General features: G+C 43.3%; 2 protein-coding genes across 2 annotated transcripts; both read left to right on the forward strand.

Moving 5' to 3' along the window:
* Window positions 1-1,486: 1,486 nt before the first annotated feature.
* Window positions 1,487-24,487, forward strand: LOC148023405 (putative pectinesterase 53). Its single transcript, XM_087696355.1, has 6 exons — window positions 1,487-2,140; window positions 2,385-2,556; window positions 2,712-2,918; window position 3,076; window positions 23,173-23,407; window positions 24,340-24,487. The coding sequence occupies exons 1-6, from the start codon at window positions 1,695-1,697 to the stop codon at window positions 24,485-24,487; spliced, it is 1,209 nt and encodes a 402-aa protein (XP_087552481.1). The 5' UTR covers window positions 1,487-1,694.
* LOC148023406 (uncharacterized) lies at window positions 2,102-21,462 on the forward strand. The gene is made up of 4 exons (XM_087696545.1): window positions 2,102-3,542; window positions 5,807-6,498; window positions 6,593-6,775; window positions 21,393-21,462. The coding sequence occupies exons 2-4, from the start codon at window positions 6,209-6,211 to the stop codon at window positions 21,460-21,462; spliced, it is 543 nt and encodes a 180-aa protein (XP_087552671.1). The 5' UTR covers window positions 2,102-3,542; window positions 5,807-6,208.
* Window positions 24,488-25,805: the final 1,318 nt, after the last annotated feature.

Below are 25,805 nucleotides of genomic sequence, written 5' to 3' on the forward strand. Positions count from 1 at the left end.
AGTAGGCATACCCCCTGGACGGTAGGGCAAAGTATACATAACACTGGCAAGACCTGACCACCAGTAGGTGTATGCTCATAAGAGTGCAAAATCCAAGCTCAGGTCAAAAGCAACTCCAAGATATCAGTGCATGAACCATGCAACATTTAAGTGTATGAGATCCCAAAGTCTCAAGTACAAAACTTCTAAGAGATTGGATTTCTATAACATAAAATACCCTTCTCCTCTATGAGTTTTAAACTGGAATGGCTATGGTAGAAGATTCATCCGTGGCAGGCATTTAATCTTATTATTACATGGCTCATAAGTGCTTCATGGACCTCTGGAACGAACTATTTGTTTGGGAAGCTCGAGAGTTTAAATATGGATAAGGGAGGGGGCCAAAGAGGGGACGAAAAAAGCTTTTGATTCTTATCAATTCGTTTGCCTCAACTCTTCTTGCTGGTATTTGATAGGACAAGTCCTAATCACAGATGATAGCATGGGCCTAGTCTTGAGGAGGGAGAATATGATCTTTACCAATCCATGATTGCCACATCCTCTTAACTTCGCGACAAGTTCTTCCAGTATGTCCATTTTTGGAGGAGGTACTCCAGCAGCGCCAAAAGTTCTGACACCAAAGTGGAGTGTGGCTAAGTAAGCCGCCTACGCATTAGCAAACCTCACTACATAGACAGACTTGTGCAATTTGAATTTGCCAAGGGGTGTCTTGGCTCTCAAGTTGCGTTTGTCGTGGCTCTAAGTAGACTTGTTACTTCCTCTTCCTCTCCCTCTTCATGCCAAAGGGGGGGGGCGGATTTTGTTTTCTTGCCTCTCTTGTCAAGGAAAGCATTTTATGTGTAGCGCGGCACTAATGGAAGTGCTAGCTGCTGACCTTGGTAGTTCAAGGAGGCCAAGCCATGAATCATGATCCTTATCGGGCTCAATACGCAATGTTTTTGCCCTTGTGTTTGCACAGGACACGCGAAAACGTTGACTGTCAACGTTGCCACACACGCGCGGGGGCGCCCGCCCCACACGCAAGTATGGAAGAAAAAGCCCGTTTGACCGATTAATGAGATCAGGAAAGAGGCTACACGTTCCTTCCTTCATAAGCCTCGAATTAGCTCGTATCCCTGTTTGGAGGCCAGGGCCGGAGGTATCGTCATTGGTGAGCTATGCATTAAAATAACACCATCTTAATGGCTGTCTCGATAGAACCTTCAAAATGGCAAGCAAATACGAACAAATGCCTCCGTTGACCTTACAATAGCGAGCGCTTCTAGTAAGTGCCCACAGAGCTGGCGACTGGCTGCTTCTCTCATAAACGGTTTTGGAAGAGTCTCCTAGGAGTTATCTCGGCGTTGCCATTTCCTCTGCGAAGGTAGAGGCAGGCAGGCATTTGGAGAGTCAAACCTATGACCTTACTCTCGAACCTGTCTATGACTCCAAGTTGGTAGATTAAGCGGGAGGGAGGGAGGGAGGGAGGGATTATGACAGCCCGAGTTTGAAAAGGAACTTGTGTAATAAGATTAGACTCTTTTTTGGCTTCTTCCGCCAATGGGAAAGTCGTCAATGATCCTGGGCTGATGATCCAGCGCCGTGCGCGCGCGCGCGCTCTATAAAAGGCATGGATTGTGACAAGTGCCACATCTGCCCAGTACGTACGTACGTACACACTCTCTCTCTCATTCATTCATTCATATCCATCTAATATGGGGTATACTGCTGTTCTTCTCCTGCACACGACAGTCGTCCTCATTCTGGGGCTCGCCTTTTCTCCACCAGTCCGCGGCCTAAGTGGCAGCAGGCGCAGCTTACTTGCAGCCGACCCGACCGCCAATCAAAGCCTGACATTTGGCGAGCGCCAAGCCGAGTTCGCGGCCTGGGTCGACTACGTGGCTTCCAAGAAGCACAGCGCCGCCCCTCCGTCGAAGAAGTCGACGTCCTCCTCCTCCATCACCAGCACTAATAGTGATCAGAAGAGTACTACTGCGTCGACTATCATCAGTGTTCAGGATGCCAAGTCGGGCAGCTCGGCAGGGACGGTGCTGACGGTGGGGAAGAGCGGCCAGTACCGCACCGTCCAGGCTGCCGTGGACGCTGTCCCGAAACACAACAGCCAGCGTGTCACCATCCGCATCGCAGCGGGCACCTACAAGTGCGCCCCCAATTTATGCTCACTGCCCCTTCGCCATATTATTAATCACTAGACTAGATCATTGTCGCACCAAAGTCGCTGGCATCACCAGCCGAGATTCTTATGGACCTCGCAATAGTCACCATATACTAGATTTTTTCCTTTGACAATGTGTGCGTGTGTGTGCACCATATAATAAAGCAATCAAACTTCAAACACGCTCCTCATCTCCTCGTGGGTTTATGCTCTCCTGATGATCTTATAGGGAGAAGGTGCTTATCCTAGACACAAAACCATACATCACATTTATCGGGGCCGGCAAAGATGTGACGACTATTGCTTGGGGCGACACTGCCTCAAGTAGCGGGAGCACTTTTAAAAGTGCTAGTGTGGCAATCAATGCTGACTATTTCATAGCACGTGATATTTCTTTCAAGGTAAATCACGGCATTGAATTATGTAACTAGGGAACCCAATTGTGAGGAAATGATGTTGGCGTATTTCATCAAGATACACCTAGAAAGACATCCTATGTATCATGTTGTATCATATTTGCTAACACGTGTATCGTCATCTTGGAATTGCATTCTAGAACTCTGTTTCTGCTCCCCCTCTCGGCGCAGTAGGCAAGCAAGCGGTTGCCCTACGCATATCGGGAGATAAGGCAACATTCTACAATTGTGACTTCTACGGAGCACAAGATACTTTATATGACCATTCTGGTAGACACTATTTCCAAGGTTGCTTCATTCAAGGATCCATTGACTTTATATTCAGAGATGGCCTATCTTACTATGAGGTAATGTTATAGTGCTAGAAGTTGTATTATTGAACCAAAACTAATCATCCTTGAGAATACCATCATCAAGAGGCAATTGAGAAATTTGCTCTATATGAAGTCCTAGGCTCAATGATCACCACTTACTACTATTGAATCCCAACTCATGGGCCTTAAGGGTACCACTATCATCCCTAAGAACACGCCCATCCTAAACACTTCTTATGAATTTCTAGCCCAACTAGATCCACTCGCCAAAGTCCATGTGGCATGCTCGAGTTATGGCCAATCCTTAATGTGCTAGTGTTGTTTTTCTCAAAATTTCATTAACACTACAAGGATTTGAGCTGGTAGCAATGGCGATTAGCGATGGCAGGTAGCGGCGTTGCTATTTGCGTTGCTATTGGCATCGCTTTTGCGACGCAAATAGCGACGCTCTACAGGGAAAAAAGCGGGCCAAAACCGAGCGCGGCTTTATTTCGCATTTTCACGTTTTGTGTTTTGAGAGCGAGAGTGAGGGAGAGAGCGAACGTCGTGAGAGAAGGAGAGGAACAAGACTTGCCGCCGTTGCCGCCGTTGTTCGGGAATGAGAGGAGGAGCCTTCATCGCAAAGAGGAGCCGCCCCACACTCGCCATATCTCATCGGTGAGTCTCCCTCTCTCTTTCTTTTGCTTGTTTAAGGTTTAAATCACTTTATATTTTGCTTGTTTAGGAGAGGAAATGAGAGAGAAAGAGAGGGAGAGGGAGAGGAAGGGAGAGTGCATTCTCGCTCTCCCTCTCCCTTTTGCTTGTTTAAGGTTTAAATCACTTTCTTTTTTGCTTGTTTAGGAGAGGAAATGAGAGAGAAAGAGAGAAAGAGAGGGAGAGGGAGAGAAAGAGAAAGAGAGGGAGGGGGAGGAAATGAGAGGGGAGAGGAAGAGGGAGGGAGAGTGCATTCTCTCTCTCCCTCTCCCTTTTGCTTGTTTAATGTTTAAATCACTTTCTTTTTTGCTTGTTTAGGAGAGGAAATGAGAGAGAAAGAGAGAAAGAGAGAGAGAGGGAGAGGGAGAGTGAGGGAGAGAAAGAGAAAGAGAGGGAGAGGGAGAGGGAGAGGGAGGGGGAGGAAATGAGAGAGGGACAGAAAGAGAAAGAGAGGGAGAGGGAGAGGGAGAGGGAGGGAGAGTGCATTCTCTCTCTCCCTCTCCCTTTTGCTTTTGGAGAGTATTAAGATATATTGTGAGAGGGAGAGGAAATGCGAGAGAAAGAGAGGGAGAGGGAGAGAGAGGGAGAGAAAGAGAAAGATAACATATATTGGAACGATAGCATATCCATGATTATGGTAATGGTATCCACTTTGCTTTTTTTATGGGTACCATTACATCGACTCCTTAAGAGGGCTAAAAATTAGTCATACACTTTATAAAGTCTAATTAGGAGATTTAAGATGCACGATAATAGACTTATCGATAATGGTATGCAATGTGCTTTGCCATGGGCCACGTACATTGGTGACTCTTTAAGATGGCTTAAAATTGGTCATATCCTTCATGTCCAAGTAGTGAATCTAATTGTGATATGCATAATTCATTTTTTTGGTATTAACTTTATAGGCATAACAAATTAGAAATCATGCCAACTAGTCAACGGAAGGACTAAAAGAAAATGATACCCTAGCTAATGGTCATTACGGTACTTCATCAAAATGAACCCAAAAGTATTGTTATAGAAGAAGAATCCCTTAAATTGAGCATAGGATATTTTCTTCAAATGTTATGGCTATGAGTAGAATTGATTGAAACAAATTTTATTACTATAGTTGATAAATTTCATAGATGGCATTAATTTTAATACATAGACCTAGGACAAAAAAACCACATTTCTAAGATGCTTTTTGTTGAGACTGATTTATTATTAGATTAAGAGATCCTCAATGATGCTCATAAATGGATTACTTATACTTAAAGCCCTCTAGTGCAATTGTATAAGTAATCCTAGTAGAGCCCCTCTAAGATACTCAAAGTACATAACCTAGAGACCGTAGCTAGGTATATAAGGTATAATGGTTGTACAAGAAGACACCTCAATAATTGACTTATCGCCATTAAATCCCAAAGAAGAATCGTGTTCCATCCCCTTCAACTCTATATTCACCTCATGAAGAACTTCATTAATCATAGCATCCTTGTCACCAATCTTTTTGTTGCAATGATGAAGTAACATATTCATCACTTTTCCTTTTAGCATCTAAGCCATTATCCAATCTTTTAGTCAAGTCCAAACATTTAGTCTTCGACTCATGAACCTTATGAACCAATGCCTTTTTTTTTACAATAATGAATAATTATCTACCGGGACAAACAAATCCTTGAGCATGGTATATGGCCGAGATATAACATCAATAAATCTCTCAACTACTATGTACAATGCATTCTTTACATTAATCAATAAAGTATTTCTTATATCTTGAAGTTTAGATTTCAACACGATGGATGCATCAATATCAACCTCAATGTTTTACAAAATTTGCTTCTCAAGCTCTTGCAGAGGCTAAAACCTCTCAAGCAAGAGCTTATGGTCAACTTGCAACTTGACATACATCTCCATAAAGCTATCCATTTGAGCCTCATTTGCTGTAATGTAGATAAGATGGAAAATGAAGAAGGTCTTATTGTTTAAGATCACGAGGCGTATCTTAATCAGCGTGTCCCATGTCCTTGCTCTCAATGCAAGTTGGCAATTAGACAAAAATGCCGATTGTTTATAGAACACGTACGATGATTTTGCGAGTTTCAATCTGGGATCATTGATCAGGCGATTGCGGATTTTAGAAAATGGTAATTTGAAGTTATATTAATCATGCATTGTACTCGCAAGCTAATTGAAAACCATACACAATATGATTGGGTCTTGTTGGCAAATTTTCTATCCAGGGGGGTGATGTCTCGTCCCAAGGGGGAATGAACCCTTTGCGGCCAATTAGAAGAGTTCGTGGGCGTGCGATGGATGGAGTGTAGGAGCTAATCCACCACTCGCAAGGCCAATCTATACCGTCAATGCCAGAGGAGACAGACAACCTTCCAGGCCTACCTACAATCTTGGAGCCTGAGATAGAGGCAATGATCGATGCATTGATTCCCATGGATGTCGAGACATATGATCCGCTTAGAGAGGAAGCATCCATACTATTATATGTATTGTACTCGCAAGCTAATTGAAAACCATACACAATATGATTGGGTCTTGTTGGCAAATTTTCTATCTAGGGGGGTGATGTCTCGTCCCAAGGGGGAGTGTACCCTTTGCGGCCAATTAGAAGAGTTCGTGGGCGTGTGATGGATGGAGTGCAGGAGCCAGTCCACCACTCGCAAGGCCAATCTATACCGTCAATGCTAGAGGAGATAGACAACCTTCCAGGCCTACCTACAATCTTGGAGCCTGAGATAGAGGCAATGATCGATGCATTGATTCCCATGGATGTCAAGACATATAATCTGCTTAGAGAGGAAGCATCCATACCATTATATGATGGGTGCCGAGTATCTCGATTGAAGATATTGCTTGCACTCTTAAGTGTGCAAGCAAAATACAGGTGGAGCGATACGAGTGTGACCGAGTTATTCAGGTACCTTGCACATAAGCTTCATTGATTTATTTTTTTTTGACACTATTATTACAAACATTTGTTCTTTTTCAAGGTTTTTTATGATTTTTTTCAGGTTATGGAAATATCATATATTACCACCTGCAAATACCATGCCTAAGTCTTGTGATGATACACGACATGTTTTATGGAAGCTTGGCATGGACTACAATAACATCCATGCATGTATCAATGATTGCATATTGTTGCAAGATGAATACGAGACTATGGAGACATGTCCAAAGTGTGGTGCTCACAGGTATCGATAAGACTTGCAAGGGAAAACCATCCCTCAAAAAGTTCTCAGACACTTTCCGCTCATCCCCCCCATAAACCACATGTTTCGTACGGCCGGCATGGCAAGCTTAACAACGTGGCATGTGCAGAATAGGTCTATGGATGGAGTTCAATGAATATCAACGAATTCACGCGCATGGAGCCACATTGACTCTACCTTCCCAAGCTTTGCGCGAGAGCCAAGGAATCTTCGGCTCGATCTCACAATGGATGGTGTGAACCCATTCGGTCTACGCTCAACTTCTTACAGTGTGTGGCCTATAGTCCTTGTCAACTACAACATCCCTCCATGGCTTTCTACAAAGAAATGACATCTCATCCTTAGCTTGCTTGTCCCAGGCCGCTACAAAGTGAAAAATATGGACATGTATCTTCGTCCATTAGTCGATGAGCTTAAGATTTTATGGGAGGAGGGGGTCACTGTGCAAGATATGAGCAGGCGCGATTGTTGGGGGTCCAACATTCGAGCCATTCTCATATGGACGATGCATGACTTTTCGGGATTGGGAGAGTGCTCAGGTGAGGAGACCTCCGTTCTCACTGGTAATATCTATATTTTATCTCATTCAATCAAGTATTCTGTAATATTTCCGCACACTGCGTGCCGTAAATATTGACTTCCCGCATGCCGTGTAAATCCTGTGCAAGGGTATCACCTACATCGTATTATTGGTAGCATTATCCATACCGTGTATACTCAAAAATAAGGCCGCCACATTGTAAATACGAGGCTGAGATTGAGAACCGGCATAGCCGCGGGAAAACAGCCTCTTGGGAGGAGGATAAGGGGATAAAGGTAAAATTAGTGCAAATTTTTTTATTATTTTCCCCAGCCGATGTGTGGCTTGGGGAAAGGGGATGGGCTAGCATGTGAAGGGAGAGGGAGAGAGACATGCAAGTGACCACGTGGGGAGGACCCCTCTCCCCTCCTTGGCCTATAAGAACCCCCTCTTGGGGAGAAGGAGGATAGACGGCCGTGGGCTGAAGATGTGTGAAGGGAGGTCGCCATGTCGACGTGCCGGACGTGAGAGGGGGAAGGATCGTGTGAAGGCCGTCGGGTGGAGGAATGCCATGAAGGAGGGGACGGAAAGTGTGAAGGAAGGATGGGAGGTCGCCGTGTGAAGGGGACGGCCATGGATGGAGGTCGCTGCTGCTGCCGCCGTTGGGGGAGCCGTGAAGAAGACGTCGGTGATGAAGGGAGGCAGCTGCCAGCTGAATGCGCCGCCGACTGTAGCTGACGGCCACCACCAGATCCACCAAAGGCCAACGTGGCCATCTCCTAACAAGGGAACCCCTCTCCTGACGCCACGTGCTGGAGAAGCTTCCTAAGAAGCTTTCTAAGGGGGTTTCTTAAGCCCCCTTCCCACTACCTTTTCCCCCATTAGTCTATCCACACCCCCGGGGACTTTGAAGAGAAGGAGGCGACACGGGAAGCCCTTCATCAGCCCATTTTTATCCCGGAATTCGAAGAAAAGGAGCTGACAAAAGTCCTTCCTACTACATTGCCATAGGTCTATCCACACACCCCCGGGACTCTGAAGAGAAGGAGGCGACGAACCTTCTCACCGATTTTCCACGAGCCCTCTAGGCTCAGATCTTGTAGAGAAGAAGAGGGGTCCTCAACACCTTTCCACAATATCATTAACCCTCGGGATTTTGGAAGAGTAAAAGAGGAAGACTATAAAGGTCCTTCCCCACCAATCCCCCCAAGGCCGGTCCTTGGATTTTTGGAAGAAGAAGAAGAACTCTAAAGGCCCATTCTTGCAAGGCCCATTCGCAAGAGCCCTTTTTCCGCAGACATCATCGTAAGGCCCACACAATCCTTCCTAAAACCGGAATTTCAAGGTGGATTAAAGCTCTCAAATCTCCATTGTCAAGGGGATCTCATAAGAACCCTAAGGCCTTCCCAAGGAAAATCCGGCAAGACGGAACGTCGGTCAAGGAAGCCATATATCAAACAGAATTGCGCATACAAGGGAGACGGGCCAAGGTCATAAGATTGCAAGCTAAGGCAAAAAGTTGAAGTCCACAAAGGCTAAATGGAGATCGAATTCGCGATGGCCTCTAAAAAAAGATCACAAGGTGCGATGCGGAAGGTTCACCCCGAGCATACGTGGACATTTCCCGGAATTCACAAATCCAGGTTTGATCTATTTGGATTCCACACAAAAGTATTGAATTAATCACGATAACTTCACGGATTAGGAAGCACTCATGCATGCTCGAATTCTACTAGTCAAGTTAAGTGCAATTGGAAAATGAATTGGCTATTTGAACATTTATTAGAGATGGCCTAAGATATGGAAATTGATCATTGGTACGTTCAATGGAGGGAGCATAAGGTGTCTATGCATTCGCAGGACCTTATTAGTAAGTTCCTTTTGTGCATTCAAAAGTGACGAACCTAGGACATCTGTTGCCTCATTACAAGGTTGAAATTGTTGAGGTACACCTTTTTAATAGGCATGGAAAGATTAATGGCATGTCCCGTTTTTGGATAAATCTTCCTTGTAATAAGTTAACATCCATAAGATGTTATTCGAAAAGGAATAGAAGGCACGAAAATGATCTATGGACTTGCAAGTGGCATGATTATTTGACATAAATCCTAGTAGGACCTAGGAAAGTTAGTGTCCAGATTATCAGGCATTTTTACTTTGCCAAGAAAGGATAGGGTTATTGTGAACCATGTGATGCGTAGAAGCAGTGAAACGCATGTTTACACGTATTGGTGTAGTTGTAACTATTGATCTAGTTTATCACCTTTGGGAAAGGTTCATCCTTGTCGCAAGACAAGTATATTGTGTTGTCTAAATCACATAAACCACAAGAGATTCATTTGGGCATGGTTCAGTCGATATGATAAGTATCCCAAGTGCTAACTAGGGTTTGATGCGGCAAGAATTGACCTAGTTTTACATTTGTTGCCAAGTTAGAACCGCAAACCCTAAGATCTTACACACATTCGGAATATCGAGTCAATTGGGTGCTTATGCATGAAATGATCTAGGGTTTTATCCTAAGGATCATTCGTTCTAATGATGAAACTCCGACGGAGTTGCAAATTTCTAGGACCATGGGACAACATAATTAGGAATGGGTTGGAGGATACCCTAAACCCTGCTACTCGGCTAGAGGAATTTCCGTGGCCGGAGGACGCCATTCAATGGGTGGAATGATCCCGTGGAATGATGCAACGCATGTGCAAAAAGGTTGCGACATCGTGTAGACTTGAGATTTGTCCACAAGAGAGTTTTGTCATCTCTCGAAATGAGGTTGGCAAGTTGCTGAATGAATTTAACTTACAAGAGGATGAGTAATCATCCTGTTACTCACTTTTCTTGGGGAATAATTGCCAAGGAAAAGGAAAGTTAGGTATTTGTCTTGAAGCAAATGACCAGACAATAAACTAAAGCGACATGGTCGCTGGAACCTACCACAACAAAACCTAAAGTATTGGTAGGGTATGACCCTAACCCAAGAATGATAGGAATCTTGCCAAGTTGCAATTGATTCCGGATCGAATGCGGGTTGCATTCGGAGAAAAGAAGTCACTCCTTAACAGTTGCCAGCTAAACGACCATTGAAATTGATTGTGCTTGTAACAGTTTAGAAAGGACTGTTTGCATTGTTTGCTCAATGAACTAAAGGATGAAAATATATCTAAAGCTTCAGGTTGGTGCCTGAGAGGCAGCTTCAGTTACCCCCGACTGCCTGCCTGACCCTAACCAAGGGGGTTGTGAACCGTGCCGGGAACGTGGACCGAACCCGCCGTGAGAGGTCTCTCCGTTGAGTTCTGCTTGGAGTAGGAGGACGCTTGGGTGCCAGGGGGGGCTCTGGCTGTAAATCCCTCGCCTTCCGGGTCCTGCACAAGAGACTAACGTGACTCGAGATTGGATCTCGAGGCCCGCATACTAGTCTACGGGCGGAAACTTGGATTAGTGATCCCTGGTGGATTACTGGATAGCCTTCGAGCGGATTATGAAAATGCCTACGGGCGGAACTCCTTATATTTCAAAGATAAAAGGATAAAATGATAATAAAGAAGTTGTTTGGCATTGTTTTCTTTATGTCCTGTGATAAGATTACGTGAAGGAACCGATGCATAACAGGGTTAATCAAAGAAGTTGTTTGTATATGTCAAACTAATGTGGTAGGTAATTACATAACTAAAACAAACTGAGGAAAGTGCGGAGGATGGACCATGGGTCCGTCCTATGGACGGGTGGTCCCGGTTAGCCGGGAACTTTTCTCAAAGTCTTCAACGAACAGAGGATGATCGTCATCACCGAAACAAGTACCGAGAACGATGACTTAGAATTAACTATTACCCGATTCACGCTGTTTTAGGGGAACGGAATGGGACTATGCCTTATGGCAGAGAGGTCGAGCCTTGCATCCCTCTCGTTTCCCATTCTCCTTGAACCAAGTGCAGCGTGAATCCGCTTCAGACCGGGTGCTTCTGCGTAAAGTAGTTCGCTCGGGTCTGATGCTAGTTGTTGCTAGATAATGACCAGACAGGAAAACCCAAATTCAGGTCGATCCTAAGTGGGAACGGCCAGGATACTTCCGCTACGTGGCAGACACGGGAAGACCTAGAATGCAAGTCCCGTAACATTCCATCGGAGTGCCCGGCGGAGCTTTCTAGATATCCTTCCCGATGGACTGCTAAGACGTGTCCAGGATGATTCTAGCGGACACGTTACAGTTGGTATCAGAGCAAACCAACAAAGGACTTGTTTTTAGGAAATTTTAATAAGAAGAAGTAAAGCAAATGTTGTGTCCCAAAATTTCCTTACTTTGAATACTGTCTTGCAGAATTATGAAGCATGGAACAGGTTTTTAGTGTTCCGAGTCATGTTTATGACCGCGATGCATTCCACGGATTATCGACAAAGGGTTGAGATGATGAACATCCTAGATCGCATTTACAATCCATCACCTGTGTACGTGGAATGGAGATGGATGGGTGTTACAGGGATCTATTACATAACTGCCTATCAACCTGCGTACCTTCAAATTAACTTGAAGACAATCAAGTGGATGGAGGATTTGAAGATCGTAAAGCTGTTCGTCTTTATTGAGGCTCACGCAAACACGACCCTACAGGTTGGAGGTCGAAGGGTTAACCAGAATAAGTATGTGTATGGAGAAGTGATTCAAAGAATCCCTGCCGACCGAATCAAGGTTTTGGGGCGTCGTGAGAAGAATGGATATCGAAGGAAGAGATACCCTAATCTTCCAATGAACTATCGATTCCTGAAAATCAATGACCCCAATCCATACTACTACTCAGTTCCTGTAGCTGAATGCAATAATATCTTATTCTCCTCGAATTGATGTATTAACTTGTTCCATCGCCCCAAGAAATAATTGTAAGGGCTATGTTGATATGAATGGAATAAAACTTTTTCCCGATTGTCTTGACTATGAATATTGATAAAGAAGTAAAGTGAATTGGTCACTTGACTGAAGGAATACGTGGACGTAGTTTCTGAAGAGTTAACAGAACTCCCACTTTAAAGAGAAGTAGATCATGAGATCAAGCCAGTAATAGGAGTTGCGCCAATTGCGAAGAGTCCCTATAGAATGTCTATATCGGAAGTTATTGAGTTGAAGGAACAACTCAAGCAACTGTTAAACCAAGGCTACATCCGTCCTAGCAATTCACCATGGGGAGCTCCAGTTCTATTCCAGAAAAAGAAAGATGAGACATTTCGACTATGTATTGATTACCGTGGGTTGAATAAATCAATGGTCAAGAACAAGTATCCTATTCCTAGAATAGATGAGCTTCTCGATCGCCTTCAAGGTGCAAAGATCTTCTCCAAAATTGATCTCAGGTCAGGCTACTATCAAATCAGGATCAAGGATGAGGATATTTCAAAAAAAACGGCCTTCAATACAAGATATGGGCACTTTGAATTCTTGGCTATGTCATTCGGCCTTACAAATGCACCTGCCACTTTCAATAGATTAATGCAGGATATTTTTGTGCTTGTCTTCTTCGACGACATTTTAGTCTATTCTAGACAGGAAGAAGATCATGAACCTTAACTACGGGTTGTTTTAGAGACAATGAGGTCTCATAAGTTGTATGCAAAAATGAAGAAGTGTGCATTCTTCAAACGTCAGATTGAATATCTAGGATTCATAGTATCATCAAAAGGAATATCAGTAGATCCAGCCAAAGTCAGAGATGTGCTTGAATGGCCAATACCAGTATCCGTCAAAGAGATACGTAGTTTTCTTGGCTTGATAGGATGGTATAGGATCTTTATAAAAAAAAAACTATGCTTTGATTGCAGCACCTCTTACCGACTTATTAAAGAAGCAGACTTCTATTACATGGTCTACTCCCGAACAAAATAGCTTCGACCAATTGAAGCAATGTTTGGTATCAGCACCTATTCTGAAACTTCCCGACCTCAATAAGGAGTTCGAGGTAGTAACTGATGCCAGCATTCTTGCCTTGGGGTGTGTTCTTATACAGGAAGGTCATCTAGTAGCATATTCTTCGAGAAAATTGATGAGTCACGAAAAGAATTATGCCACGCATGATCTGGAGTTATTAGCTGTCATCCATGCTCTAAAGCTTTGGAGGCACTATCTGTTGGGTAACAAGCTTACTCTAGTAACCGATTATAAGAATCTCAAATGGATTTTTTTCCCAGAACGAGCTTAACCTGAGGCAACGTTGATGAATTGAAGTATTAGAGGAATATGATCAAGTATCGACCAGGGAAAGAGAATGTAGTTGTTGACGCACTCAGTCGCAAGGCATTCCTTAATTCACTAACCTTGCAAAATCTATCAATAGCTAGATCTCTAGCTACAGAGGTAAACGACCTAATACTTGAGCTAGCTAGAGAGGAAGGATGCCATGATCTAGCCTATCAAAGGATGCTAAGGGAAGTCTCTATCAAGGACCAAGAACAAAAGCTAGAGGCTAAGTATCGTGAATTCTCTGTCAGTAGTGGACTTGTCTACTATAGGATGAGAGTATGTATACAAGCAAGCCAGTTATTTAAAAAAAGAAGATATTGTGCGAAGCTCATGATTTCATTTTATCGGGACATCAAAAGCTGCGAAGGATAGACAGAAGGCATACACGGATTTGAAGTATCAAGATAGAATATTTGAGGAAGGAGACATGGTCTTCATTCACGTATGCCCAAGGAAGAATTCTCTATCCTTAGGAGATTGCAGGAAGCTAAGTCCAAGGTATTGTGGACCATACAAGATCCTCAAGTGCTTAAGACCTAATGTTTATAAACTGCAACTCCCTAAAAACCTAAAGGATCATAAAGTATTCCATAACAGTCTATTGAAGAATGAAGTATGCACCTAGCCCTAATCATGTACTTGATGACCAACAAATTGTAATGCCTAGTCAAGGAATCCTTGAACTAAGGCCGGAAAAGATTTTAGATGTCAGGGAGAGACAGTTGAGATCTAGAACCTTGAGAGAATGCCTCGTCCAGTGGAAAGATTACCCCGAAGAGGATGCTACCTGGATGGATGAAAGCTCTCTCAATCTTCAATATCCCCAATTTATCTCGAGATGAGGACATCTCGATTCTTCTAAGGGGGAGAGAATGTAATATTTCCACACACTGTGTGCCGTAAATATTGACTTCCCGCACGCCGTGTAAATCCTGTGCAAGGGTATCACCTACATCGTATTATTGGTAGCATTATCCATACCGTGTATACTCAAAAATAAGGCCGCCACATTGTAAATACGAGGCTGAGATTGAGAACCGGCATAGCCGCGGGAAAACAGCCTCTTGGGAGGAGGATAAGGGGATAAAGGTAAAATTAGTGCAAATTTTTTTATTATTTTCCCCAGCCGATGTGTGGCTTGGGGAAAGGGGATGGGCTAGCATGTGAAGGGAGAGGGAGAGAGACATGCAAGTGACCACGTGGGGAGGACCCCTCCTTGGCCTATAAGAACCCCCTCTTGGGGAGAAGGAGGACAGACGGCCGTGGGCTGAAGATGTGTGAAGGGAGGTCGCCATGTCGACGTGCCGGACGTGAGAGGGGGAAGGATCGTGTGAAGGCCGTCGGGTGGAGGAATGCCATGAAGGAGGGGACGGAAAGTGTGAAGGAAGGATGGGAGGTCGCCGTGTGAAGGGGACGGCCATGGATGGAGGTCGCTGCTGCTGCCGCCGTTGGGGGAGCCGTGAAGAAGACGTCGGTGATGAAGGGAGGCGGCCGCCAGCTGAATGCGCCGCCGACTGTAGCTGACGGCCACCACCAGATCCACCAAAGGCCAACGTGGCCATCTCCTAACAAGGGAACCCCTCTCCCGACACCACGTGCTGGAGAAGCTTCCTAAGAAGCTTCTCTAAAGAAGCTTCTAAGGGGGTTTCTTAAGCCCCCTTCCCACTACCTTTTCCCCCATTAGTCTATCCACACCCCTGGGGACTTTGAAGAGAAGGAGACGACACGGGAAGCCCTTCATCAGCCCATTTTTATCCCGGAATTTGAAGAAAAGGAGGTGACAAAAGTCCTTCCTACTACATTGCCATAGGTCTATCCACACACCCCCGGGACTCTGAAGAGAAGGAGGCGACAAACCTTCTCACCGATTTTCCACGAGCCCTCTAGGCTCAGATCTTGTAGAGAAGAAGAGGGGTCCTCAACACCTTTCCACAATATCATTAACCCTCAGGATTTTGGAAGAGTAAAAGAGGAAGACTATAAAGGTCCTTCCCCACCAATCCCCCCAAGGCCGGTCCTTGGATTTTTGGAAGAAGAAGAAGAACTCTAAAGGCCCATTCTTGCAAGGCCCATTCGCAAGAGCCCTTTTTCCGCGGACATCATCGTAAGGCCCACACAATCCTTCCTAAAACCGGAATTTCAAGGTGGATTAAAGCTCTCAAATCTCCATTGTCAAGGGGATCTCATAAGAACCCTAAGGCCTTCCCAAGGAAAATCCGGCAAGACGGAATGTCGGTCAAGGAAGCCATATATCAAAGAGAATTGCGCATACAAGGGAGACGGGCCAAGGTCATAAGATTGCAAGCTAAGGCAAAAAGTTGAAGTCCACAAAGGCTAAATGGAGATCGAATTCGCGATGGCCTCTAAAAAAAGATCACAAGGTGCGATGCGGAAGGTTCACCCCGAGCATACGTGGACATTTCCCGGAATTCACAAATCCAGGTTTGATCTATTTGGATTCCACACAAAAGTATTGAATTAATCACGATAACTTCACGGATTAGGAAGCACTCATGCATGCTCGAATTCTACTAGTCAAGTTAAGTGCAATTGGAAAATGAATTGGCTATTTGAACATTTATTAGAGATGGCCTAAGATATGCAAATTGATCATTGGTACGTTCAATGGAGGGAGCATAAGGTGTCTATGCATTCGCAGGACCTTATTAGTAAGTTCCTTTTGTGCATTCAAAAGTGACGAACCTAGGACATCTGTTGCCTCATTACAAGGTTGAAATTGTTGAGGTACACCTTTTTAATAGGCATGGAAAGATTAATGGCATGTCCCGTTTTTGGATAAATCTTCTTTGTAATAAGTTAACATCCATAAGATGTTATTCGAAAAGGAATAGAAGGCACGAAAATGATCTATGGACTTGCAAGTGGCATGATTATTTGACATAAATCCTAGTAGGACCTAGGAAAGTTAGTGTCCAGATTATCAGGCATTTTTACTTTGCCAAGAAAGGATAGGGTTATTGTGAACCATGTGATGCGTAGAAGCAGTGAAACGCATGTTTACACGTATTGGTGTAGTTGTAACTATTGATCTAGTTTATCACCTTTGGGAAAGGTTCATCCTTGTCGCAAGACAAGTATATTGTGTTGTCTAAATCACATAAACCACAAGAGATTCATTTGGGCATGGTTCAGTCGATATGATAAGTATCCCAAGTGCTAACTAGGGTTTGATGCGGCAAGAATTGACCTAGTTTTACATTTGTTGCCAAGTTAGAACCGCAAACCCTAAGATCTTACACACATTCGGAATATCGAGTCAATTGGGTGCTTATGCATGAAATGATCTAGGGTTTTATCCTAAGGATCATTCGTTCTAATGATGAAACTCCGACGGAGTTGCAAATTTCTAGGACCATGGGACAACATAATTAGGAATGGGTTGGAGGATACCCTAAACCCTGCTACTCGGCTAGAGGAATTTCCGTGGCCGGAGGACGCCATTCAATGGGTGGAATGATCCCGTGGAATGATGCAACGCATGTGCAAAAAGGTTGCGACATCGTGTAGACTTGAGATTTGTCCACAAGAGAGTTTTGTCATCTCTCGAAATGAGGTTGGCAAGTTGCTGAATGAATTTAACTTACAAGAGGATGAGTAATCATCCTGTTACTCACTTTTCTTGGGGAATAATTGCCAAGGAAAAGGAAAGTTAGGTATTTGTCTTGAAGCAAATGACCAGACAATAAACTAAAGCGACATGGTCGCTGGAACCTACCACAACAAAACCTAAAGTATTGGTAGGGTATGACCCTAACCCAAGAATGATAGGAATCTTGCCAAGTTGCAATTGATTCCGGATCGAATGCGGGTTGCATTCGGAGAAAAGAAGTCACTCCTTAACAGTTGCCAGCTAAACGACCATTGAAATTGATTGTGCTTGTAACAGTTTAGAAAGGACTGTTTGCATTGTTTGCTCAATGAACTAAAGGATGAAAATATATCTAAAGCTTCAGGTTGGTGCCTGAGAGGCAGCTTCAGTTACCCCCGACTACCTGCCTGACCCTAACCAAGGGGGTTGTGAACCGTGCCGGGAACGTGGACCAAACCCGCCGTGAGAGGTCTCTCCGTTGAGTTCTGCTTGGAGCAGGAGGACGCTTGGGTGCCAGGGGGGGCTCTGGCTGTAAATCCCTCGCCTTCCGGGTCCTGCACAAGAGACTAACGTGACTCGAGATTGGATCTCGAGGCCCGCATACTAGTCTACGGGCGGAAACTTGGATTAGTGATCCCTGGTGGATTACTGGATAGCCTTCGAGCGGATTATGAAAATGCCTACGGGCGGAACTCCTTGTATTTCAAAGATAAAAGGATAAAATGATAATAAAGAAGTTGTTTGGCATTGTTTTCTTTATGTCCTGTGATAAGATTACGTGAAGGAACCGATGCATAACAGGGTTAATCAAAGAAGTTGTTTGTATATGTCAAACTAATGTGGTAGGTAATTACATAACTAAAACAAACCGAGGAAAGTGCGGAGGATGGACCATGGGTCCGTCCTATGGACGGGTGGTCCCGGTTAGCCGGGAACTTTTCTCAAAGTCTTCAATGAACAGAGGATGATCGTCATCACCGAAACAAGTACCGAGAACGATGACTTAGAATTAACTATTACCCGATTCACGCTGTTTTAGGGGAACGGAATGGGACTATGCCTTATGGCAGAGAGGTCGAGCCTTGCATCCCTCTCGTTTCCCATTCTCCTTGAACCAAGTGCAGCGTGAATCCGCTTCAGACCGGACGCTTCTGCGTAAAGTAGTTCGCTCGGGTCTGACGCTAGTTGTTGCTAGATAATGACCAGACAGGAAAACCCAAATTCAGGTCGATCCTAAGTGGGAACGGCCAGGATACTTCCGCTACGTGGCAGACACGGGAAGACCTAGAATGCAAGTCCCGTAACATTCCATGGGTGTGCCGGGCGGAGCTTTCTAGACATCCTTCCCGATGGACTGCTAAGACGTGTCCGCGATGATTCTAGCGGACACGTTACATATTCACTAGGTTGTGGCTCGCCTTACAGGTCTGGTTACCTCAGGTTATCATGCATGTCCATTGTGTGGGCCACAGTTAGACTCCCGAAGGTTACGAACCATGAAGAAGATGGTATATCAAGGACACACCGCTTTCTTGCCGGAGGATCATGAACTCAGGGAAGGTTTCCTTGGACGACCTCCAACACATATGAATGCCGCAAGCTGGTACGAGCTGAAAATGGTCAACCCGGAATCACATCCAAATGGAATGCGATGGTTCTCAGTTTTCTACGAGTTGCCATATTAGACCCACTTACAGGTCAACCACTTGTTGGATCCCATGCATATTTTCAAGAATGTGGGCAGCTTGCTATGGGACCATATCACAGGAAAGAGAGACACTATAGGGGCACGAATGGATTTGAAGGAGGTAGGTAAGATGGAGGCACTTTGGCCGCAGTCGAGTGCTGATGGTCACGTGCAGCTTTCTCGCGCTCCTTGGGTTTTGTCCACTAAAGAAGAGTACATTGTGAAGCAAGTAATCAAGTCTATCCACACTCCAACGGGTATGATGCATTCTCTTAGGTCCGCATTTTCTAAAGATGACCAATTGTCGGGGCTAAAATCCCATGATTGGCATAAGATATGTCAAGTTTGTGCTACGAATGGATTGTAATTAGCGTGGGCATTTTGTAATTTAAAAAGTGGCCACTATTTATAATGCTTTCTCATTTGTGGCAGTTTATCCTACCGATCGCGATCGCATGATGCCTTACTCCAGAAATTCGCGGGGCCATTTACAAGTTGTCAACTTTGGTGCAATGGATCTCATAGAAAGAGATTAAGACGTCCTCTATTGAATCTGCGAGGCGGGGAGCAGTGGAGACAGTCTGTCTCTTTGAGAAATACCTGCCCACTAGCATGCTCACGATACAAGTCCACCTTCTTGTGCATCTTGTGAACGAAGTGGAGATTGCTGGACCTGTCCATACGCGATGGATGTTCTTCCTGGAGCACTTCATGAAAACCATGAAAGGTTTTGTGCGACAACGAGCTTGGCCAGAATGTAGCATGGCCGAAGGTTGGTTGGTGTCAAAGGCGTTAATGCATATCTCGCAATGGCTACCAACGGTGGAACTAGACAATGAAATGCTATGGACATTGAAGGACGATGATAGACTGACTGGAGATGTGGTGGTTAGAAATGGGGTAGAAAAAAGAATGGATGCCTCAATGGAAGAGAAGGTGAATCGCTTTTGTATGTTGCACCATGCCTCCATGGAGACGTGGCTCGCCAAGTACCAGATTGCAAGGAAAGATTGAGAGGAAGCGCGAGCTGAATTCCGATGTAGTATGCGTCATCGACCGATTCGATATCCCGAAGGCATGGAGGAGATGCCGCGGTTTATGTCAACACGATGGTTGCATGGAGCCTTGACTGCAGCATCCAGCGAAGGGATAGAGGTCTCAATGGAGGAGTGGGAATTCTTGAGGGGATGTAGTCCAAAGGTGATGAGGGGTTTAGAATCTGTCGTATCTAAATTTTATATGCGACATCTAATTTGAGTGTTTTAATGTATAGTACAAAATATAAAGTGTAGCGTGGTCGTGCGGATGGCATTTTTACGTGGAGCGTATTAACAAAATGCGCTCCACAATGGACTATGGTGTCATGGCAAGGTTCGAGCAAAATAGTCGATGACGAGCAATGGATCTGAACACGGTTGTGGATGAGATGGAGTATTTTGGGAACTTGCAAAGTATTATTACAGTGGATTACCGTAGCTTCTCCATGATACTATTTGATGTGCTGTGGTTCAAAGTGGTACTTTGAGGAGCTAGAGCAACAGTTTGACGAGGTCCATCGGGATTTCTCGAAATAGATTCCGAAAAAAAATGGACGGATTTGCGCGACACCTTTGTGTTGTCGGCCCATTGTGAACAGGTGCATGGAGTCATTTGCTTGCTAATTGTAATAAGACATGGTTTATGTCACAATGGTTTGAACTCGCTTTGTACGTGTTTATGAACAGGTAATCTTCTATCCAAACCCCTGACAACCTCGATGGTGATATGTTATACCTTTAACTCCCCGAAGTGCGAGAGTATATGATCAAAGCAATGTTTCGAGAATAGATGAAGATAATATGCAAATAGAGGGGTCGATATTACAAGGGGTGGAGGCCATCGAAAGCTTGGAGCCCGCATCCGCTAACAATGATGGAAATACAGGAGTCCAAGAATTTTTTGAGAATGAGGCGGACTCATTCTTTTGTGGTGACATGTCTATCGACCTTTCAGTGTATGCGGAGTTGTGTTAGGAGATTAACATGGAACCATATGATACTTCATACTTGGAGCATCCACTTACTCAATTCGTTTTTTAGATCTCTTATAAAGGTACATAAGATATGCATTTTAAGAGGGATTTTTTAAAAATGATTTATATTACTATACTTTGTATAATTTAAATCGATTATTATAACACCATTTTTTATCTATACAGGTGACATTTTCAAGATGAGTCGAGGGATAAGCGATGAGGAGTTGCAGGACATCTTCGCATGCATGTCTCCAAACCAGCTCGTGAGATTCAGAGAGATAGCAAACCAGAAGCTGTCTCATTCTTCGTCAGGGCACTCTGCTAGATCTGCTTCAGCACGATCGGATGCTTCGGCTTTGAGCAGACGATCTCGACGCTCACGACTTGGGCTAGAGGGAGGGACTTCATCGGGATCAAGGGGATGCTGCTGTGGAGACACGGATGTGGTGTCTCTATCTCGTTGTTCAGCTGGAGCTACGTCACCTCCAGGATTTGTCACACCTGTGGGGACATCTACTCCAGTTACTCCGGCTTTTGTGCAGCTGTCAGTACGTGCCACCCCTTTGGGTGCCACTCCAAGAGAGGTTACCGCCGTCCTTACACCGGATGTAGAGGGGTCTCCTGGATATGCCCAGGAGCATGGACGGAGATGGGAGAGGACCCATCTTAGGCAGACTCCTAAGGGTTATAGATATCTAGTCGATAGTAGGTCAGGAGCCATCATCATGAATGATGAGGGGAGGAGGGTGATGGCTCGCATGAGAGAGTTGTGCCAACAAGTTTTTCGGCACAACGTCTTGGATCGTTGGAATAACATACCGGAGGGGAGCAAGGACTACATAGTAGCATCCTTGTACGAGGAGTTTCTGGATCCAGCCGTAGTAGATAGATTCTCTATGGGCTGGATGATGGATTGCATGCACGCATACATGTCACATAGATGATCCGACGCACGCAAGGCAATCAAGAGTGGGGCTGCAAAGCCCGAGTGGTTAGATGCAGACGACTGGTGCCGTGAGGGAGGAGGCTACAGATTCTCCAGGACGTTCGAGTTAGCAGCGCGAGGCGGCGAGGGCACGACTGGAGGCCGGAGTGGTCCATCATCTTGGGAGTGGTGGCCACAGAACATATTTGGAGGACTTTGTAAGTTTCTCTTTTGTTTTGCTTGTTTGTTTTTTTGAAATATTCTTTGTACTGACAATCGTGTTTCTAACAGTTAGCATTTTGTTTTCTTTGCAGCACTCCATTACAAATCGCGATCTGTAAGGCCTTGAGACTCGATATGCAGAGAGGCATGGTCTCAATGCATTGATCGACCGATTGTATAGATACGGCAGCCCTGTAAGTCACTCATCTTTCTTGTCCGTAGTTACCATGAGATATTTGAATGCATTATTGTATGGTGGATTGATGTATTGTTTCTTTTTCTGCAGAATCTATTCAATGCTCCTTTGCGGCGGGATGAGCTTTCGGGGGACGAGGACTTGTAGCTCGTCCTTGGATCATTGGAGCTCACACACCTTTATTTTTTAGTCGTCTGATCTATATAGACATTTTCTATATATTAGTGATATCTTGTCATGATTGTACCAATCGCTTTTTATGAGATCATGTATTTATTTCATGTATCAATTTTATGATTTCAGTATACATTCTTTTTGTTTGCAAGCGCTTTGTATACAGTAGTGCAGAAACTATTTTGTATGGCTCTCATACAGCACACAACGCTATATGTGGCAGGGCAGCTTGCTGCCTTGCCACAATTTTTTTTAAATCCCTGTTACCATCGCTATTAGCATCGCAAATTTACTGCTTGCGTTGCTATTGGCGTCGCTATGCGCGTCGCAATTTACTGGTTGCGTCGCTATTGCCATCGCTATTGGCGTCGCTATTAGCAACGTCGCATTTGCGACGCTAATAGCGACACCAATAGCGATGCTAATAGCGACATTTCTATGGCGTCGTCAATAACGATGCTTTTTGCGACGATGGGGGTAAATTTTGTTGTTTGTATTTTTGTCGCTTTAAATGTCGGTATAAGGGCTATATCTTGTAGTATAATTTGCCTAAGAATGTTTGAGTTCTAGACAAATGCTAGCGATTTTATGATTGAGTTCTAGATAAATGCTATATGAATGCATAGGAACTATGAATATCATGTTTTAACCTTAGGATTGTTATCGAAATATCTAAAATGAAAAAAATCTAGAGCATTCTAAGGAAATCCTAGAAGAAGTTTGAAAACATGCATTCATGGGTAAATAGTACTTGAATTCTACAATACCCTCAATTTTTAACACTTGTTGTTTTGAACTCTACAAGGTTGTGAGTTGCATTCAATAGCTAGTAGTTCATGTTTTGTGACAGCACAAAAGCGACAAAAGCCAGGAGACAACATAGGCTTTTCATTTGTAAATTGCAAGATTACAGGGTCTGGAATGATCTACCTTGGGAGAGCATGGGGGCCTTATTCTCGAGTGGTCTTTCTCTACTCTTACATTGACAACATCATCGTGCCTGCTGGATGGAATGATTTTGGTGATTCTAGCAATCAAAAGTGAGTCCATTAGGCACATATACACATGTGCACATGCAAAAACACATGCACACATGCATGTGCACACACTTGCATTTACACATGCATATCTACACACACATACTTACACAAACACGCATACACCCGTGCACACACACAGACATGCAAGTTTATGTGCCCCATACATGTGTACATGCATGCACACACATACATACACACTCTCTCCCACACATGTTTGTGTCTTTTCCACCCACATAAACACATGCACACATAGCCCCACATGCATGAATTTGTTCGTTTTGAATGACTATCTTGTTAGTGCCATGCACATGAACATGTATGCAAACACACATCACTTGTGTATATCAATGCATGCTTGTATACACACACCCATACATGCATATATTATTAGTATTTATGCAAAACTTAAAAACACCTAACTTTCCAAATTGAAAAAAATGATGTTATGGCTAGATTTCATGATAGAGTCATAAAATCATCAAATGAAGTGCTAGAGAAACTAGAAGATCGACTTGAAAAGCTCTATGCACTCTACAAGTGGATTAAAAGTATATTCTCACACCTAACCTATTTCAATTGAAAACGATATCACATAATTATAGTATGGAAGAAGTTGTATAATGATTGCTTTCTTTCAGAGGCTACAAGAACATTACCAATTTTTTTGGATGAAGGCTATTTCAATATGTAAAAGTTTTACATTGCATTTATGCTAGAATAAGAAAGCCAAGGCTAGTCCAAATATAAATGTGTTTTGCTATTCTTAGCTTTCATGATCACCATCCAAATGGAAAATAAGAGTTTTTGTATTGATGTTTTGTCCAAATGTTTAAATATTTATTAGGTTGTTCACAGTGTTGGATTGGCACGATATACATGCATTACACTTGTGCTATTAATTTAATGAACTAATTGATTTTTTCATGACATAGGACGGCCTTCTATGAAGAATATAAATGCTCTAGCCCTGGTGCGAACACAAAGAATAGGGTTGCATGGTCTTACCAATTAACAACTACACAAGCAGCTGCCTTTGCATCCCTAAGTTTTGTGGATGGACAATTGTGGGTCCAAACATAGAAATACCAATCAAGTACGAGAGTTAATTACATTATGTAGCATTCTTTTAAGGGAATTCCAATGTACCACCCCACTTGATCATATTTGTTCCATTTTACACCTCACAAATGTAGCATGCTATGGAATGTTAATATGGATTATACATGTCTCATAGTGATAACTTTTTACACACATGCACAATAAGACCCTCAACATCATTCTACCTATAGAACTTTAAACTACTTTGTATGATCCAATAACCTTACATGTAATGTTGTTCATGTTAACCTATGAAAAAGTTCATTCATATCTTTGTTTTGAGCACTTCATTCTCAATTTCTAGAAATGTCTCATAAAAAAATGAATTTTTAACACAAGTTATTTGGAATTGAAGAATGAAATACTATAAAGAAATTATGTGAATGTGAACAACTATAACAATCATATTTTTCACGAGAAAGCATTTGATTAATATTATCTATCTATCTGCTTGAGTTCTTGGTAGAACAAATTAGTGATGTATATGCCTTTTGACCCATCAAGAAAATCATTGAAATTTTACCCTAATTTCTAAAAGCCATTTGGTAGTATCTAATCTAGACTTAGTTTGAAATTAATAACATAGCTTTGTAGTACGCACATCATTATGGCAAAAACAAATTGAGTCCATACATTTGCTAGTTCCCTCTATACTAATACATATTGATTCCACCTATGTACTGTAATTAACATAAGACTTGATAGTACATAAAAGGCTTGTTTATAAGGTATTAGTGTGCCACGATGAGACCTTAGACATTACGTGATTTGTATGGGTGAACTTGCTAGCATGTTTAGGTGGATCCAACAAAATGTGCAAACTATATATGCTGAGCGCCCACAGTAACTTTTAGACATCAATAAGCTACTCCAAAGGTTGACTTTGAGAAAGTTTCAACAACAACCATTCAGTTGGCCAAAGTAAAATATGACACATCAATTCAAAATTGAAACATACATGTTGATTATTAAATATGCTTTAACTTAGAACTTATCAACATTAAAGATAATGATAGAGCATAAGAGATCTAATAAATATACCAAATAGACATGTAAACAATATGTCATTATGCAAATGCATCCATGGACCAAGTTTATGAGACAATCATACACTAGGTTTGATATCCTTGAGCATAATGTTGCTTATTCAGCAGCTCACAAAAATAGGAGTGAGATGTCTTTGCCCTTTTGTGTAGGATAATCACTCTTCAAAAAGTACCCCTATTGCATGTGTTCAAGCCCTATAACGTAATCCCTCATTTACATATTTGAGGTAATTGTAGAGACATGTAATTTAGAA

This window comes from Lygodium microphyllum, chromosome 16 (assembly GCF_053477565.2).
Source record: "Lygodium microphyllum isolate KBCC chromosome 16, Lygodium_microphyllum_v1.1.10, whole genome shotgun sequence".
In the NCBI taxonomy this organism is placed as follows: Eukaryota; Viridiplantae; Streptophyta; class Polypodiopsida; order Schizaeales; family Lygodiaceae; genus Lygodium; species Lygodium microphyllum.

What these genes read in the sequence shown, in the direction of transcription:
- LOC148023405 (XM_087696355.1), top strand. Translation starts at nt 1,695, where the DNA reads ATGGGGTATACTGCTGTTCTTCTCCTGCACACGACAGTCGTCCTCATT. An exon ending in ATCGCAGCGGGCACCTACAA is followed by an intron (nt 2,141 to 2,384) that starts GTGCGCCCCCAA and finishes ATGATCTTATAG; the next exon opens with GGAGAAGGTGCTTATCCTAG. An exon ending in GGTGATTCTAGCAATCAAAA is followed by an intron (nt 23,408 to 24,339) that starts GTGAGTCCATTA and finishes TTCATGACATAG; the next exon opens with GACGGCCTTCTATGAAGAAT.
- LOC148023406 (XM_087696545.1), top strand. Translation starts at nt 6,209, where the DNA reads ATGGATGGAGTGCAGGAGCCAGTCCACCACTCGCAAGGCCAATCTATA. An exon ending in AGTGTGACCGAGTTATTCAG is followed by an intron (nt 6,499 to 6,592) that starts GTACCTTGCACA and finishes GATTTTTTTCAG; the next exon opens with GTTATGGAAATATCATATAT. An exon ending in CCAAAGTGTGGTGCTCACAG is followed by an intron (nt 6,776 to 21,392) that starts GTATCGATAAGA and finishes GCTTTTGTGCAG; the next exon opens with CTGTCAGTACGTGCCACCCC.